Source organism: Vulpes vulpes, chromosome 4, assembly GCF_048418805.1.
Source record: "Vulpes vulpes isolate BD-2025 chromosome 4, VulVul3, whole genome shotgun sequence".
Taxonomy (NCBI): Eukaryota; Metazoa; Chordata; class Mammalia; order Carnivora; family Canidae; genus Vulpes; species Vulpes vulpes.
The window spans coordinates 109,168,726-109,187,569 of record NC_132783.1 but is presented as its reverse complement, the minus strand read 5'-3'; the positions used below and the strand labels follow the sequence as shown (position 1 = coordinate 109,187,569).

Genomic DNA, 18,844 nt, shown 5'->3' with positions numbered 1-18,844 from the left:
GTTCAACTCGGAAGTAGTGTTCTTTCTCTTTTCTTTTTCTTTGCTTTTTACTAGTCATAAATTATATATTCACTGACAAATTTTTGAACGTAGAAAAAAAATAACAAATATCACTACTGATCTCTCATGCACAGAGAGGTCTTATTCGGCTGTTTTTCTCTGTGCAAACTTCCACAAAGTGGGATCATAATCTACAAGTGGATCATAATCCACTTCCCCTTTCAGATGGCATGGAAACCATGAATAGCAGCTGAGCCTTTCATCCTAGTAAGGTTGTGTTGTGACTCCACCAGACCTCCATTCTGGACATTTGGGCCATTTCTCTTCCTTGCAGGGTCTGTTCTGGAACTCCTCAGACAGGCCTTCCCTGACCTCCCTCCATGCCACAGCAGCCCACATGTTCCCACACTGCACAGTGGCTGTCAAGTAAACGGTCTACCTGCTTATTAACTGTCCTCCTCCTTCCACCTGCAGAAAGTGATCTCTGTGAGAGAAGGAGTCACTTTTCTCTCCAGGTCTTGGCTGTACCCCTGGCATGTGGCACACAGAAAGGGTAAATGAATACCTACCGAATGAGTGAATGAATATATGAATACACGAATGGAGTGTTCTTCGTGATGAATACAGGTGTGACCCCAGCCAACACCTGCTGGAGGAATGCTTTCTTTGCCTGTGGCCATCCCAGCCCCACCCGACACCCTTGTCCAGTCCTGTATCTTTCCTGAGGGGACTAATGAGGAGTGCGTCGGGGGGACTGCCCTGAGTGGGAAACTCCGCTGTGATGAAGGACACTTCTATGACTAGAGGCACCATTCTGGGGGAAAGGAAGGTGGTACACATCCAGAAAGGCTTTAGAAACCACTCTGCTTGCTGACCAAGAGCTCTGTCTGGGGGTTCCAAAGCTGAAAGAGGATTATCTGAGAAGGACAGTGCTCCGAGAAAGGCCAAGGACAAGTGAATCACAAGGCCTGCAAAGCCCAAGCTGGGACGCACGCAGAGGCAGCGGGCTGCCTGGACAGGCTTCGGAAGACTGCAGGCCGGTGTCTCCCCTCCCGCACGGAGGCAGTGACCTTGCCAGAGGCAGCAAACACTCTCCACCTGTGTTGGGCTCAGATATGCCCTGGAGAACCAGTGAGGCCAGGCTGAAGTGCAGTTCAACAGGCCCCAGCCCATGGCCAGGACAGCTGGGCAAAGACCCTGGCCTGTCACTGCTGTAGGACAGACAGACGGGGGAGAAAATTCAGCCTGTGCTCTTCACACACAGGTTCTGCCGGCATTTTGAGGCTAACCTCAGAGGAGTCTGGAGGTCACGTGCACTGTAAAAGTTCAGCCAGTCACCCCTGTTTTCTACTATTAAGGGAGGAAGGGAAGTCTTCATTTTAACCCCTGGTGTCCTGCACTGTGTTGTTCTCTAACTGCCTTATGGGTTCTACTTCTCATTGTTAACCTACTCTTCCTTCAGATCTAGCTGAGAAGTCACTTCTGAAAAGTGTTTCCTGGTCATGCCCCTGTCAGATACTCTCCAAGCATCTAGAACTTTGCTCCATCCGTCCAGGCATCCATCTGTTCACTTTTAGTGTCTTTTTTCACTCCTCAACTGTAAACAATCAGGAAGAAAGGGATGGGTTCATTTTGCTCAACTCTGTGACCCCACTACTTGACACAAAAGAGACACTTTATAATTACCAAAATGTTCCAATTTGGACAAAGGCAAATACTTGAAATGAAAAGGTAAGTAAAAATGATTTGTTCCTGATCTTAGATTGAAACGATCATAGCGTACAATTCCAAATACTCATGGAGACCACAGGGGAGGTATAAAAGCCTGGGGATGCTGAATTCTACGGGTGACAGAAAGCTCTGTCCTTGCCTTGGGGTGGTGGCATGTGCCTCAGTCTACCCAATAGCAATAGAGAGTGAACAGAGAGGAAGCAGGTAGTGTTTTACAGGGGACTGGGAACTTCAAAGTGATAAATTATGCACTCTATACTCAGACATTTCAGAGGCAATGTTTCCCAATGTGTGTTCTGTGACATCCCAGACCCAAGGTTTGCTCGAAGAGATCTTCGAGCCATACTATATACTGCATACTACTTTGTTCCTTCCTAAAAGGAATCATTTATCAGCTCACTGGAAGCCCTGAAACATGTTCAGGAAAAAACATAGTTTTAGGAAACTCAAGGTTAAATCTGTTTAACCACAGATCACCATCACCACCATCACTTTTGGTGGTGGGGGCCGGGGGGAAGTGCAGAGTAACATCCCAGAGAGCACATTCTGGGAGAGGTACTTTAGGGTGCTGGCAGCTGGGCACTGGTACTCTGGGAACATTAAACCCCAATGTGTCTTCTGCAAGGTGAAACTCCAGTGAAAATCCCTGGCTCAACTCCCAGTATGTTGATGATGTGAAGCAAAAGGTTTACTGAAAAGCTCATGGAGAAAAAAAACAAAAAACAAAACAACAACAACAAAAAAACACTGCTTCCACCTGCAGAATTGCCCTGGTAAGAATTTCCACACAGCCATGGTATTAGGAGCCTAGGAGTGGCACAAGAGGGTACAGATGCCAGCTCACCCAGGCAGCCAGGAGCTGAGTGCCCTGCCTTGTGGGGTCTAGGGACTGGGCTCCAAATTAAATCCTCCTCACGACTGCCCTACCTCATACATATATATATATTTTTTTTCCAGGAAAAAAAAATATAGAATTCCTAAATACATATATATGTAATATATATGTAAATATATACGTATATATTTAACAATTTTGGCAACTCCCAACCCTCTGCAAACACTTGGAAACCATCTATAACATTGGGTAGACTGAGGCACATGCCACACCCCAAGGCAAGGACAGAGCTTTCTCTTTTCCCTAGAATTCAGCATCCCCAGGCTTATATACCTCCTCTCTGGTCTTCCTGCATATCTAGAATCACCCATTGTGATGAACAACTCTATACAACCTCCCATTTTATATGCATGTGTTATATACATAATTTTAAATACATATGTATCTCATTTGCCAGGTACTGTGTCCCATGCATTGTCCTCTCATCCTCCAACAGGCCCACAAGGTGGAGATTATCTATGTCCCAGTATTCCAGACAAGGACAGCTCAGAGAGGCGATGCAACGTGCTTATGGTCACCTCACCCCGTTAATAAGTGATGGATGGATCTGAATCTGGCCTTTCTGACTCCATGCTTCTAATGCTGTTCTGTAGCTTCCATGGGATAGTTTAGGTTTGTGTTTTCCTTCCAAAGTAATGTTATATTTAACTGATTATAAAATATCTGATTACTATAGAAATTATAGAAAACACATATATGAGTACAAAGAAAATTAAATTCAGCAGCAATCCCACCACTGAGAGGTAAATGTGAGCTGCTACACAGGTGGGTAGATGCCCCTCCAGTCTCGTTTCTCCACACACACATGCCCCCAGTTCTCTCTCTCATCGTCTGATCACCCTCCTGACAACTGTAACTCCTTCTGGGCTCTCCAGCCCAGCACTCACTCTGTTGAGGTGGACACAGTCAGTGGGACCACCACCGGTACTGGTTGGCACCCAGAGAACCGAAGCCATGCTGCACCTAAGTGGCAAATCTTGGACTTACACATCAGAGGAACTGGCTGGGCATGGGCTGTGACACTGCACCAAGTGTGACAACCACTTCATGAATGGCCCAAGGTGCAAAGCAGGGCTGAGCTGCTCCCCCACACCAGCCACTGAAGGAAAACCACACCGGTCTCCTCTGTGCTTCCCACCATGCTCAGGGCTGCCAACTGCTGCCTCCCTAGGGAGGCTGGGCCTCCAGGCACTGGGCCAGCTGGTTGGGAAACAGCTTGAAGGATCGTGTCTGCCTGAGAACAAAGAGTAGCAAGACATGAAGAAACACCATGTGTAACCAAGGTGACCAACAGGAAGTGGAGACTTGCAAATTAAAAGGGAGAAAGAAAGGGGAGGGGTGTAGGTTGGTTCTTCAGAGGCCTCAGGAGTACACACCACTGACCTGAGAGGCCCTGTGAGGCTCGAAGATCACCCTCCTTCCCCTCTCTGCCCCAATTGCTTCATAAAGCCCTAGGAGGTATTTTCGGTAAACAACCAACATCTCAGCGAGAATACTATTTCAACACTCAGGAGAGGGTGTCTTGCGGCACGGGGAGCCAACAATGCCGGTGACATCCCCTCCTGTTGACCCGTAAGCTTGTAGTTTATTTCTAGAGGACAGAAAGGTCACCTCAAGCCACCATATCTCTCACTGGCCCCTTGAACTCAGGAAAGGGCCAGCTCTGGACACATTCATCCTCATTCTCAAGAGCCACTGCCCTCCAGGGCATACTCTGTGACAGGCCCGGCCACAGCTGCTGGGCATCCAACTGTGGTCAAAGACATGTGTGCCTACCTCTCCGTGGTCCCTCCATACCCCCCTGCCCCCTGAGACCTCCCAACGCCCCCACAGACAACAGTCACAGGCTTTTAAAAAACTGTCCCCAAGCTCATTTCAGCACTTCCTGATGTGACCACATCCCTCACACCTGGGCACCCTGACCCTACCACGCAGCCTGATACAGGTCAATAGGGGAACCACTCCCACTACCCCTGAGTCTCTCCAGCTGGGACTCCATTTCCCCTGAGGATTTACAGGCCAGGGTTTCTGCAACTGTACTTAGCTGATCATGGGCACTGGAATCTTCTGAGAATTCACAGAAAAATCGAGGCTTCCTCCTGTGCTGATTTGGATAATGTCTCCCCAAAATCCGTATCTACTCAGAACCTCAGAATGTGACTTTTTTTTTTTTTTTTTTGAAATTGGGTCTTTACAGATATGATCAAGGTACAGTGAGGTTGTACTGGATTAGGGTGGGCCCTGAACCAATGACTGGCATCTTCATGGGAACAGAAAACAGAAACACGACAGACATAGAGGAAAGACAAGGTAGAGATGGACACAGGAAGAAGACCAGGTGAAAGTGAGACAGAGAATGGTCTAAGGCAGCTACAAGCCAAGAAGCGCCAAGGAAGAAGCAAGGTGGGATCCTCCCCTAAGAATCTCTGGAAAGAGCACAGCCCTGCAGACACCTTGATTTTGAACTTCTAGCCTCCAGAACTGCAAGAATATAAAATTCTGTTTTAAGCCACCCAATTGGAGGCAGCCCTAGCTGTCTTCTACATTCCCCAGATGCAGACTTATTGTATCAGACTTCCTGGGGATGCAGCTGGGCGCCCATCTGTGTCTTCCATGTGCTTCATTTGAGCCTGATGCCTGACTATATGCTCCATGAAGGCAGAGACTTTGTTTTGTTCACACTTCTATTCCAAGCAGCTGGCAGTGCTTGCCATGTGGTCAGCTTTTAAAAAAATATGTTAGGGGCACCAAGGTGGCTCAGTTGGTTAGGCGTATCTACCTTCAGCTAAGGTCATGATCCCAGGATCCTGGGATTGAGCCCTGCATTGGGCTCCCTGCCGCTCCCCCTTCTTGTGCTTGCTCTCTCTCTCTGTCAAATAAATAAATAAAATCTTTAATACACACACACACACACAAAAACATATGTTGAATGCAAGAATGAATGTGCATCAATGTTCAAGAGTTACCAGTGTCTAGGTCGGGACAACTAACTTGTCCTTTTTTTAGAGCAACATTAATAATCAATGACATAATATACATCATGCATTTAACATCATCTGGTCTCTTACAGGCACCCAATAAACATCAAATCCCTTAACTTAGTGGGAGTCTTTAAAGAGAACACAGAAACCAGCACATGCTAGGAGGAGTTTTCTAAGAACCATGTTCACCATGAAAAAAGCCAACCGTGCTCAGCAATAGAAATTTACTTTATTCCAACTAGGAAAAAACCTGAAGCCCTTCCCTCCTTTGTTATCTGGTCCTTTGACTCTATTTCCTAAACTCTCAAGTCTCCCCACTTCCCACTCTCGTTCAGATGCCATTTCTTTGGATCACCACCAACACTGAAGACACAGGTTGCCAAGGTCATTTCCAGTGATCCAGCACTCCCTCCTCCTAGTACTCCCTATGCTCACAGGATACAGGTACACATTTGGGAGCCCCACATCCCCAGAGCCAATGCTCCTGGGTCCCTCTCCCTCCCCTCCCCCACTCACTGGTCAGCCCTTCGCAGCTCACCACGTGGCTATCACAGTGTGGCCATCACAGCATAGCCATCACAGCGTGGCCGTCACACGATGCCCTGGACCCCGGGAGATGAACTTCCTCCACACTTCTCTCTGCCTAGCAAGCTTCTGCTTATCCTTTGAACCCAGCCCAAACCACACCTCCTCTTTGAAGCTTTTCACACATCTCTAGGCAACAAGGTGTCACCATCTGTACAGTGGTTAACAATGTGAGTTTTGGTGCCAGGCTGCTGGACTTCAAATCCTGGCTCTGCCACCTTCTTAGCTGTATGGCCTTAGGTAAGTCATTTAACTATCTAAACTTGAGGATATCTCCATCTGTAAAATGGGGATAAGTACAGTACATACTAGAGGGGGCTGCCTGAGGACTACAATCATGGAAGGGAATGTTTGTCAAGCAAGCACCCATTAATGTACAGTAATGTGGACTCCTGTTACTACTGCTGAGGGTCCCCAGGGCATGGCTGAGTCCACACTGCTCACAGTGCCCCCCCAAAGTCTACAGGTTATACTTGGGGCTCAGTAAGTGGTGGATAAAGAGGCTGTCTGCCAATGAGGCCACTGGAGATGGTCCAAGGAAATGAGCCAGAATTTTGCCTTGCCCAGACTCAAGGTTTAGAAAGGCTGTCTGTGGCCACTAGGCTTCCTCCTTTCTCCCCAGAATGCTAAAATCCCTTCCTTCCCAAACAGGCCTCCAGGGAAGTTCCTGACACCTGAGGAGATGTCTCTAGGGGTCTGACAAAAATTAGCCCCTGAAACCACTTCACGGCCAATCTCGAAAGTAACCATGCAAAATAAACCCTGAAGTGTTGAGGGATAATGGGGTATTACACCTGCAAATTGGTTCCAGGGAAAAAAAATGAATAAAGATGGAAGAAGAGAGCAATAACGCAAATGCATTAAAATGTTCACAACGGGCAGCCTGGGTGGCTCCTGGAGACCCTCGAGTCCCAGATCGGGCTCCCTGCATGGAGCCTCTGCTTCTCCCTCTGCCCGTGTCTATTTATTCTCATGAATAAATAAATACAAATCTTAAAAAAATAAAATGTTCACAATTGTGTACCATGCTGGCAACTCTTCTGTAAGTCTGATATTATTTCAAAACAGAAAGTGAGCAAAAGGAGAGACTATCAAGAGAGATCAACTGCGAGCCAACAGCTTTGTATCACTAACTCCTGCCTTCTCACGTCACTCAGGGGAAGTGTGTTTCACCATCACCAACTACAAGGCTGGCTGCAACTCTTCTGCTTGTCCTAAGTAAGACTCTGGACAGCAGATCACAGGGCTTTAAAGCCCCACCTCTCCCACTGAATAGGGAAACCCTGGCCAAGCATTTAAGCTCCCAGCAGCAGGATGGAGTTACTGGGAGCGACGCGCCCTACCCCATAAGCCCATGGCCCACCCTATAAGCCCGTTTCAACAGCCAAGTTCAGGAAGGCAATGTGTGGGCTGTGGGGCACAGACTCCAGATAAGGTGTCCGTGATGTGCAGTAGCCATCCTGCTTGGAACTGAAAAGGCACAGCCCCATGAGGGTGAAGCCAGTTCTAAATCAAATAATCCCTTTAATAAGTTTTTAATTACAAATTATGCCGAGTGCTGAAGGAATAATATGGGGCGGGTCTGAGAACATAACAACGGTCCCAGGCCTGACCTTGTCTGGAAGTAAGGGAAGGCTTCTCTGAGGAAATGATGTTTGCACAGTCAGCTCAACAATAAGTAGGTTAGAGCATATTAAAATCCCACAAGAGTAGGGAAGTATAGAAAACAAATTGTTGACAGCTAACTCAAGGCAAATAATACCATGAGGAAGTAACAGGCCAAATCAAGGGTAGGGAACATTTATCAGAACAAATGACCTGGCTTCTCCAAAAAAAATCAATGTTATGGGTAAAAAAATGTAAGGGAATGGTGAGGGGGCAGGAACACTACCAGAGAATAAAACACTTCAAAGTAACTTTTTAAAAAAATGTCTGTATGTATGTATGTATATATTTATTTATTTATTTAGGGGGGCGCAGACGGAGAGAGAATCCTACGCAGACTCACCACTGAGTGTGGAGCCCAATGCATGGCTTGATCCCACAATCCTGTGATCATGACTTGAGCCAAACTCAAGAGTCAGACGTTCAACCGACTGAGCCACCCAGGTGCCCCAAGAATAATTTTTAAAGAAATGTAGTATGTGGACCTTATCTGGATAATGTTTTGAATAAACCAATGATAAAAGCCATTTTTGAGACAAGTGGAGAAGCTATATATGGACTGGACAAAAATAGATATTAATGAATTATTAATTTTGTGAGATGTGATAATGGCATAGTTATATTAAAAAAGATCTGTTAGCAGATATTTATAGGTAAAATGACACGCTGTCTGGGAAATAGAGGAAATAAGTACTATGCTTGGTGGAAGATACATAGGGATTCGTTTTACTATTTTTGTGTATCTTTAAAAATTTCTACATAAAAAGTTAAAAAGACATAGATATGCTCCAGAGTCAGACGTGCATGTAGTTGTCTGGGTCTTTCACAATGACCAGAAAAATCAATAGCCATTATGTGCAAAGCTGTCTTTCACAGCATTAGATCTAATAGGTCCAACATATTTTAGTGTATTAGATGAACCACAACAAAACCAATTCCCTTCTGATGGGCATTTAGGTTCTTTCCAACTTTTCCTTACAGTTATTGAATCTAGTTCCTGATTCTTCTAATGACCCTCCCTCCCATTCTCGTAACCCCCAGCCCCCTACCCAAGTCACTGGATGGTCATTTCTGGACTAAGTAGCTCATGGTACCAGTGAGGATGTCTCCATCACAAAGAATGCCTAGGCTCTGGCACCACCTGCTCCTGTGACCTCCAAGGGAGCCGATGTCTCAGGACAATCAAATGTAGCTTCAAGAAGGATTCAGTTTCTTTCTTTTTTTTTTTTTTTAAGATTTTATTTATTTGAGAGAGAGAGAGCGCATGTGAGAGAGAGAGAGAGAGCATGAACAGGAGAAGCAGAGGAAGGAGACTCTCCACTGAGCCAAGAGGACTCTGGGATCATGACCTGAGCCAAAGGCAGCCACCCAGCCACCCAGGTGCCCCAAGGATTCAGTTTCTAAGTATGTGCCACTTGAGGGTAGGGAGCAGCCCAAGCGGAGGGGGCTAAGAGAGAGCATTGGGAGTTTTCTGATCAGAGTGGAAGATTACCCCCACAGCCCTCACCCAGCCTGACATGCATCCCAGGCTAGATCCCTGCTGCAGATGGGGCTCCCCAGGTCCTGGAAGATACTGAGAGTTCCCTTCTCATACCCCTACAGCCTCCAGTGCTGTTCCCACTCTGGGTTCTGAATCCTTTCAAACACAGCCAGGAGATGCCATTTTGACCTATCTAAAGGCCATTGATTTTTTTTTTTTTTTTTTTTTTAAGCAATATCTAGGTCTAGCAAAGCTGCTGGGAAGCAGGCACTCTCCCACACCATTAGTGGAAGTACAAGCAGATGCAACCTTTCAGGAATTTATTAACTGGTGATATGCAAAGTTCTTCTGAAATTGTTGTGAACAACAATTTCATTTTAGGAATTTATTCCCACAACCAAACTCACAGACAGACTAGAGTCACTACCACGGTGCAATTTATAATCAAACGGTACACTAGAAAGCCTCAGAGGACAAGAGAGAAATGGATGAAAGAGTTGTGTTATATACATAAGCAAATGGACTACTACTCAGCAGGAAAAAGAACTCCTAATAGATACAACAACATGGACAAATTTCAAACACATTATGCGAAGTATAAAAAGGCAGACAGAAAAAGAGTACATATGGGTAACTCTACTTATATGAAACTCCAGAAAAGACAAATACAGTCCACAAATAGCAGATCCTTGCCTGAGGTTGGGAGCAGGATGGAGCACAGGGGAGCTTTCTAGGTTGATGGCAATGTCCTGTAACTTTTTTAAAGATCTTTTTTCAAGTTTATTTATTCAAGCAATCTCTGTACCCAAAGTGAGGCTTGAACTCATGATCCAGAAAAATCAAGAGTCACTTGCTCTACCAACTGAGCCAACCAGGTACTATGGCAATGTTTCATATCTTGAATATGGTGGTAGTTACATGAGTGCATACATTTATCAAAACTCACTGTGCACTGTAAACTGTATGCACACTTAAGATCTTTACATCATACAATTTTAAAAAATGAATAAGCAGACCTACTTAAATATCCAACAAGGAGATGAGCCAATCAAATCCTGGTATGTCCACACAAAAAAACATGATACATGATATTGTAGAAAAATAGTAAATGATATAACTATAAAAGCTATAGATAGCTTTTTTAAAACTATATATACATACTACAATAGTATGTACTTTTTTTCTTTTTTTTTGTACTTTTCTTCTTAACTATACTATAGTATAGTACTTTTTTATAGTACAATAGTATATACTTTTTTTCTTAACTATACTATAACTATACTTTTTTTCTTAACTATAATATACATACTACAATAGCATTTTGTAAGATAAAAACATATATGTTTAGGTAAAAAATGACCAAGAAGGAATATTCCATCCATTTGTTCAGTAAAAATTTGAGTATCTACTATATACCTTTATAGTTAACAATGAAAAGACAAAAAAAAATTCCTTCTGGTCATGGAGATTCTGATCACTGGCCTCACAGGAAATATTTAAATTCCTAAACATATTTAAAAAATCAAATGGTACAAGAAAGTGTAAATTATACTACACTTGTGTTAGAACACACATACACATGTGCTTGTTTATGCATAGAATAACTGGAAGGATTCACGAGAAGCTGAAATCAGTGGTATCTTTTAGGATGGGAAGCTAGGGGTATGGAACAGGGTGGAAGGAAACCTATTCACCATCTACCTTTTTATATAGCTTATTTTTTAATCATGTTGTCATATGACTCATTCTAAATAAGCACAATCGCTTGTTTCTCATTTTTTTTGCTCATGTCCAATAACCAATAATGCAGAAGTGTGTGCATGATATACTGTGAAATGAGCAGAGTGTTTTGAGACAAGATATTTTCCATTTTTACTAAAAAAAACCCAAAACCCAAAAACCAAAATAAAAATATATCATGATGGCATGCAGACAAAGGAACAGAAGAACCTAACCCAAAATATCAACAGAGATTACTTCCAAGTGCTGGGACTGTAGGAGGAATTTTACTTTCTTCTGTTTGCTTGTATTTATTTTTGCAGTCTCCTAAACAAACAAGCAAAAAACCCCCAAAACAAAATACAACCCCACCCTACTTTGTGTGTATGTGTATGTTTAATAACTTAAAAAAAAAAAAAAACGAGAAGAGAGAAAACAGCAGACCCACAGTGTCACCTCTTTCTGCCAGGTGCCCAGATACACCAGAGAATCGTTGGCTGCACTCCCTTTCCCCAAGGGGCTGTGTGGTTTAGGAAGACAAAGAACAAGTCAAGGGCAAAGGCACAGGGCCAGCTCAAAGCCTTAAATGTCCTCCCCTCACTCAGCAGAGGCTTCCCCAGCCAACAGGGGTGCCCGCCAACCCTCCACCCCACCCCCAAATCCAGAGGCCCCAAAGGCTGCCCAAGGATGCCCATACCCATGCATTCCCCCCTGGGACACCTGAGAGACAGGTGCAGCAGGGATCTCACTCCCTTGAGGTGCAGATGAAAGGAAGGCTCCAAGATAATTTGCTTCTTCCACTGGTAAGATGCACGGAGACCAAGTCTCAAGTGGGTGCTGTGGGCACACTGAGCGCTTCTGTCATCTAAGACCAGGGTGGCTCCGGAGAAAGCAGGAGTTCTGATTCAGTTTTGTCCCCAGCTCCCTTCAGAAAACAGGTGGGGGTGCTGGTGTCACAGAGCCTCAGAGCTGAGGCCTCTATGAAGGACGTCTCACCAAGCTCCCCCTCCCACCCCATTTCCCAACCCACCTTCCATCCTCACTATACAACCCCGGGGGGGTTGGGGGGGGGTGCAGCCCAGATCAGGCTTGCAAACAGGCCTGTGGGAAACCCTGCCGAGACAAAAAAGCCTCACTTTCCCTAGCAGCATCAGGTCTCCCTTGAAGACCACAACCAGAAAGCAGCCCTGTTGACAGGTAAGGGCATGTCAAAACCAGCAACTGGGGTCTGAAAGGCTTAAAGGACACATTTCTGGAACTAAGCCGGGCAGACATATCCCATCACTAGTGTCTAGAGCATTTTCTTTTTCTTTCCTTCCCTCCTTCCTTCTTTTCTCTCCCTCCTTCCTTCCTTTCTCCCTCCCTCCTTCCCTCCCTCCCTCCCTCATTCTTTCCTTCCTTTCTCTCTTGGTAAAGATTTTATTTACTAGAGAGAGAGAGAGAGAGAGAGAGAGAGGACACAAATGAGCTAGAGCAGGAGGGGAAGGGGTAGAGGGAAAAGCAGACTGCCTGCTGAGTACAGAGCCCCAGAGCCGAACACAGAGCTCGATCTCAGGACCCTAGGATCACGACCTGAGCTCAACGCAGACACTTAACTTACTGAGCCACACAGGTGCCCCTAGAGCATTTTCTTATTGGCAGATCCAGTTTTGTCTGCATGATTTGGGAACAACCATCTCCTGGGTATGCAGAAACCCAAAAGGAGGGGAAGGGAATAGAAAACCAATTACGGTGTGAAGCATGGACTTAGATCAGCACTTTGTATAAATATTCAGCCTTGCAGTAGGGAAGTTAAAGGAATTTCGGGAGAAGAGTGAGAAGAAAAAAAGCATTGATATTGGAAAAGATAAATAAAAGGATATGAAAGCTTTAGAAGCCACTAGAAAATGGTGTGGCCTTAACCCAGGGGCAGGGGACCGAGCTGGGGTGAGATCCTACCACCTGCGGCTGTCAGGGCTCAGGTAAGAGAAGGAGGCCTGGAGGTGTCCCCTCCCCTGCTCTGAGAAGTGAGAACACCATCATGTCCACCCCAGGGACAGGCAATAGGAGAGGTCACATCACTTGAGGCTGAGAAGCACCACACACAGGTGAGGTACCAGAACTCAATAAGGAAGGCCCTGGCCAGGCACTCAGCCCTTCCAATGCCCAGAGTCAGGCCAGAGCCCAGGACTGCTAGCCTCTCATGGTGGTTTCTAGAAAATCCAAGAGAGTCGTTGTAATACAGACTAAACCGCAGAGCCTTCAGTGCTCTAGACGGCAGAGCCTTGATTGTCTCCTGCCACTCGTTTCCAATCTTTGTTAAAATGGATGTTTTTGCAAATGAATTTATGTTCAAGCTCTGATCCAATGATCTGGTTGCTCTCCACAGTTACCTACACCCCCCGAGTCTTCTAGTTTCCCATCTATAAAACAAGGTCAATGCCAGCACTAGGGCAGATATGAGATGTAAATGAGACAGCACATGGGGGGCATGCTTGGCACACCGCCTGCAACAGTAATTGCTCAATAGACAGTAGCTGCCAACGTTATCATCGCTAAATGTCATCTGTTGATGGTATTTAGGAAGATCTTTGTATAAATTCAGCCACAAATCAGTAAAAATGTCCTTTATCAGTCTACTGGTTTAAGAAACATGGTCTTACATAGCTAAAGTTCTCTAAGAGTGCAACGAAGCAAGCTTCAGAAGTAGGCTGATTGCTCTGCAGATCTGGGGCAGGGCAAGAAGACCCCCAAGGTATCATGTGACCCCCAATTCCAGGAGGAGGCGAATAGGATGAAGGAGAGAACATCTGGCACAAAGGCTCCCCAGGACTCCTGAAGATAAAGCTACCAGATTATGCCAAGTAGGGCTTGTCGACATGACTTTGGGAGGATGGGATATTAAATTTAGTTTAATTTTATTTTATTTAAGATTTTATTTATTTATTCATGAGAGGCACAGAGAGAGAGGCAGAGACATAGGCAGAGGGAGAAGCAGGCTCCCTGTGGAGAGCCCGATGCAGCACTCGATCACAGGACCCCGGGATCGCGACCTGAGCAGAAAGCAGACACTCAACCGCTGAGCCAACCCAGGCACCCAGGATCTTAAATTTTAAACTAGTTCTAAAGCTCACTTTAAACTTAAGGTGCGTTCCTCTTTGGGGGGAAGAAAAAAAAGGTGACTCTCAGCTTTAATCTGAATACTCGTGGGGACATGCAACTGGTTACCGAGGAAACACCACCAATAGCCTCACTGTCACCACTGGCAGTGAGGATCTGTTCCTCCCCTCAGGTTCACTGAAGGAGTTCAAGGGCACAGGTGTTACAAGTAAGAAACCTAACCCCACTGTATAGATTGGCAGCCCCTGGCCCCAGCAGAAAGTAGCTGGAGAAAGGGGTTCTAGGTCAGTTCCAACAGAAGCAATATAACCAGGAAGGATGACAAAGGGGGCAACTGAAGGCTGAGCATGGAGTAAAGGCAGCTTGAGAAGGAGACCGTTCTTTAGAGCCTAATGGGTAGGAGGAGGGTTGCTTCACAGTCGGGATGCTTGAGACTAGCTGCTCAGATTTTGCAGATGGGTGTCTAGCTGCTGGGTCCCAGGTGCGTGACTTTAGGCAAACTGATGCCTTTCCCAGCCTCAAAACCCTCACTATCCAATAGCCCAATGGGATAATGATGCCTTTCTTCACAAGGACTACCTGTCACACTTGTGAAGCCTTCTAAGGGTGGTCACAAACCCCAAGCCTTACTCTAACCACACGCTACATGAAAGTGACTGTCGGTTTCACGTTCGGCCTCACATTTAACAATCGTTAAGTGGAAGAGGCACAATGCCTGTCATGTGCCTACCACGAATCTCCCATAGTCCTCCTGTCCTCTCACTCCCTCCTAACATTCCTATCTTCCTATCAACTACACCCCCCTCCCCCCGTTACAGAAGAGAAAACTAAAGAAGATTCATTCTTTTCACCACTCCACTCAGATCAGAGGACTCTATTCTGGACACTGACACCTGGCACTGAACAAGACAGACACAGGCCTGTTCTTACAGAGCACACATTCTAGCACAGGGGGAAAGATGATAAGCAGAAAATAATTCTAGATACTGGTAAATACTATCAAGAAAACAAGACAGGATGAGTTGATAAGAGAGACACAAAGGAATAGTAATAGAGAAAAGCAGACTTCAAATAGAGGGAACAGCCAGTGCAAAGGCCCTGAGACACTTGAATGAGTCAAGCTCATTCAAGTAAGAGAAAGGAGGAAGGAGTGGGAGGCAAGGTAGGAGAGCAGGCCAGGGCCCAACTGTGTCAGGTATTACAGGTAGAAGTAATTGTGAGTGCAATGGGATGACACTGGAGGTCTTTAAGCAGGGAACTGACACGATCTAAGTTCCAGTATTAGTGGGAAGAATGGACAATGGGGGCACCAGGTTCAAAGAATTTCAGAGAGGCTAAACAACCAGCTCAGAGTTTGATCCCCATAACTAGTTTGCATTCAACACCACAGTTCATTTCCACAGTGTCGCATTTTACATTCGGTAGTATAATGCTGTTCTGGAATCGCACATCTGACAAAGCGCGGCTCCCATTCTCTCTGTGATCCAGCCTTGTTTCCTGCGTTAATCGAGTGAGCCTAACAGATATTTACTAAAATACTGCTCTGGGAAAAATAAAAGGCCAGCCCTCAATCCTTAAAAGAGGTGAGGCTGGTATGGATACCAGCTTCCCCCTGTCCTCACATTTCTCTGCAAACTCTCCATGAAGCCAAATTGTCTCAAACTATCTGCTTCTTTGAACAGAGACATGAAATAAAGAAGAAAAATAGTTAACATATTGGGAAGGCGGGACACTATAGCCAAAGGAACATGGGATTTCCCCTTATAAGATTAACTTCAAGACCACAGATGACCCTGGGCATCAAGCCCTGGGTGAGGTTTTTATTTCTAACCTGTAAACCCTGGACAAAGCTGCCCTCCCTCTGAGATGGGCAGCCCAGAGGAAACTAAGCGCCCTGGCATGGTGAGACACAACGGGGGACTGCCTGCCCCTGCTCCTGAGTGGCTGGGAGACTCATAAAGATTGGGGATTCTCAGGTGACTGAGCTGATTTAGTTTATACTGCTCTCAGAAATCCTTCCTGCTACAAAGGGACAAATTAGGTCAAAGTCATTGCTGCTAACCTAAGAGCAGAACTGACAAGCACCATAAACACGGAAGCCCAGGTTCCATGGCAGTTCTCACTACTTCACTTAGCCACCACCTCCAGAAAAGGACCAAGACTACACTGCCTGGTCTACCAACCCACTATCCCTGCTTTCTAACTTCACACCAAGACTTAGATTTCTTCTCCAGATGCCCAGAATGAGCTGCGCCTCGGCCATTCTGTTCCAGGAAGAAGACCAAAGGAAGCAGAAAAAAAGCTACAGCGTGGTAACCAATGCAAGACAGAGGTAGACTAGGAGGTACAGAAAAAAAGAAAACATAATTAATTTGGCTGGAAGACAGCTACTCCCTGATGAGGGGGTGGAAAACTCTGGATATGGGATGCCTGGGTGGCTCAGCGGTTGAGCATCTACCTTTGGCTCAGGGCGTTGTCCCGGGATTCCGGAATCGGGTCCCACATCAGGCTCCTTGCAGTGAGCCTACTTCTCCCTCTGCCTATGTCTCTGCCTCTCTGTGTCTCATCATGAATAAATAAATAAAAATCTTAAAAAAAAAAAAAAAACCTGGATAGCTGGTGACTTTTTAAGCAGAACTCCATAGACACTGGATACAAATGCACTGGATGCGGGACCTGTTGGTGTAGGGACCCCGGTATCCCACCAGGAAGACGTCTCCCTCCCTATGTTGGGCTGAATAATATCCATCCCCCACCCAGCCCAGTGCCAATTCATGTCTCCCTAGAATTTCTGAAGGAGACCTTACCTGGAAATAGGGTCTTTTCAGATGTAATTAGTTAACAAGAGATCATATGTGATTAAAGTAGATCCTATTCCAATGACTAGTGTCCTTAAATGGAGAGAAAACAGACACGCAGATAGAATGCCCTGTGACAACCAAGCCAGGGTCTGGAATGAGGCATCTAGAAGCCAAGGAGCAGCAAAGATTAGGGTGGCCCTGCCAACAGCTTGATTTTGGACGTCTAGCCTTCAGAATTGTGAGAGAACACATATCGGGTGTTTTTAAGTCCCCTTGTCACAGTAGCCCTAGAAAACCAATACACTCCTTAATATCACACCTGTTTCTCAAACCACCCTTCCCAGTCTCAGTCCAGAGGCAGAAGGCAAGACACAAAGGCCATGTCACCAACCTGCTTGGGGGTATCTACCTTCCGCAGTGCCCATCGGCACATTTTCCTTTAAGTGAGGGGAGTGAGTGCAGGGATCACATTTCAGCAGTCCCCAGAGACAAACTGGCAGGGGCCGGGGAGAGTTTGTTTTCTCCCCACTTCCTCCCAGCTTCGTAGCCTCTCATTTAGACTAGTGCCTCTTAAACTGTATTCAGTTCCATCCTAGAGATTTCTTTTTTTTGAGGGGGGGGGGGGGCTTAACTGTACATACCTTACACTGTCACTTACCACACGTGTCTTTCTACCGAGTCACAACTTTTATTATCTTAAAAGAAACTGCTACATCGTTACAGTCGGTGGGAATCAGCATCATTTATCCTATGCAGAACTTGCTAGGTATGCATTTTTAAGTTTCACATTAAAAATAAATGCACAATCACTTTTTTTTTTTTTTAAATCATCTCAGGTGTCAATTCTGCGGGAAATACAGCTTTAGGGAGTACAGTGACTATCTCCGAGTGGAGGTCTGGGTTCCTATAACCTTAAAGCACTCCCAATCTCCAGTTTGCCCCCCCCCCCCCCCCGCACCCCACCCCGACACTCCGGGAGAAGGGTAAGGGCAGCGAGAAAGCGAGGCGCGGGGGGTCCCAGTGCCTACGCGGACATCGGATCCAGACCCCGGGAAGGACGAGGACGGGCCGCGGACCGCGGCCGGGAGGAACTGACCTTCTCACGCAGGGTGCAGTGGACGTCCGCGGCGACGCGCCCTTCCCACCACGGCTCGTCCATCCTCGGGCACGCGGCGCCGCGGGCCGACGCTACCGGGCTCCCGGGGCGCTCCCTGCGTGGACACGGCAACTTGCAGCCGCAGCTCGCCCGCCCCCCCGGGCGCCCACCCCCCGCGTCCCGACCCGGGCTCGGCCCGGCACGGCCGCGGCGCCCCGGAGCCGTGCAGCGACTTGGCGGAATTCTGATCGCCCTTTTCGCAAAAGTTGCAGCGAAAGTTGGGGACTGCGCTGGGTCCGCCGAGCCGGGGCTGCGGCCGCCGCCACCGCCCCCGGCCGCCGCCCCCACCTCCGCCCCCGCCGCCCAGCCTTTGTCCTGCTCCCACATCCTGCCCCAGAGCCGGGGCGAGACTCACGCATCCCTCTCCGGGCGTGGGGGGCTGGGGCGCGCGGGCCCAGGAGGGCCGAGCCTAAGGAGCCCGCGGAGCCCTCGCTGCCCTCGGGCGCCCGCACGCGTCCGCGCGCCAGCCGGGCGCTCCCCGCTCCCCGCTCCCGCCGCCGCCGCCGCCGCCGCCGCCGCCGCGCCCCCGCCCGTGCGCCGGGTCCCGCCGCGGCTCGCAGCCTCCCGGCCGCCGGGGGCCTCCCTCCCTCGCTGGGGGAATTGGGGGCCGGGCGCCGCGCATGCGCCGCCGGCCCGCACCCCGCGGGGCGGGGGGCTGGGAACTGGAGTCCTTTCTTTCGCGGCGCTGGCTCGGCTTCCTGCCCGCCCTCCTCCCCCGCCCGGGGGGAAGCC

The 18,844-nt window shown here is 47.3% G+C and overlaps 1 protein-coding gene across 3 annotated transcripts in view; it reads right to left on the bottom strand.

Moving 5' to 3' along the window:
* CCNJL (cyclin J like) overlaps positions 1-18,844 on the bottom strand; it is a 77,552-nt gene that overhangs the window by 36,376 nt on the left and 22,332 nt on the right. For 2 of the 3 annotated variants that reach the window (XM_072756722.1, XM_072756723.1), the window contains exon 5: positions 18,053-18,167. In XM_072756722.1, the coding sequence (XP_072612823.1) occupies positions 18,053-18,115 (63 nt within the window). In that variant the 5' untranslated portion in view covers positions 18,116-18,167. Of the gene's footprint in view, positions 1-18,052; positions 18,168-18,467; positions 18,695-18,844 lie in introns of those variants that run through there. The other variant, XM_072756721.1, reaches the window with a different exon arrangement.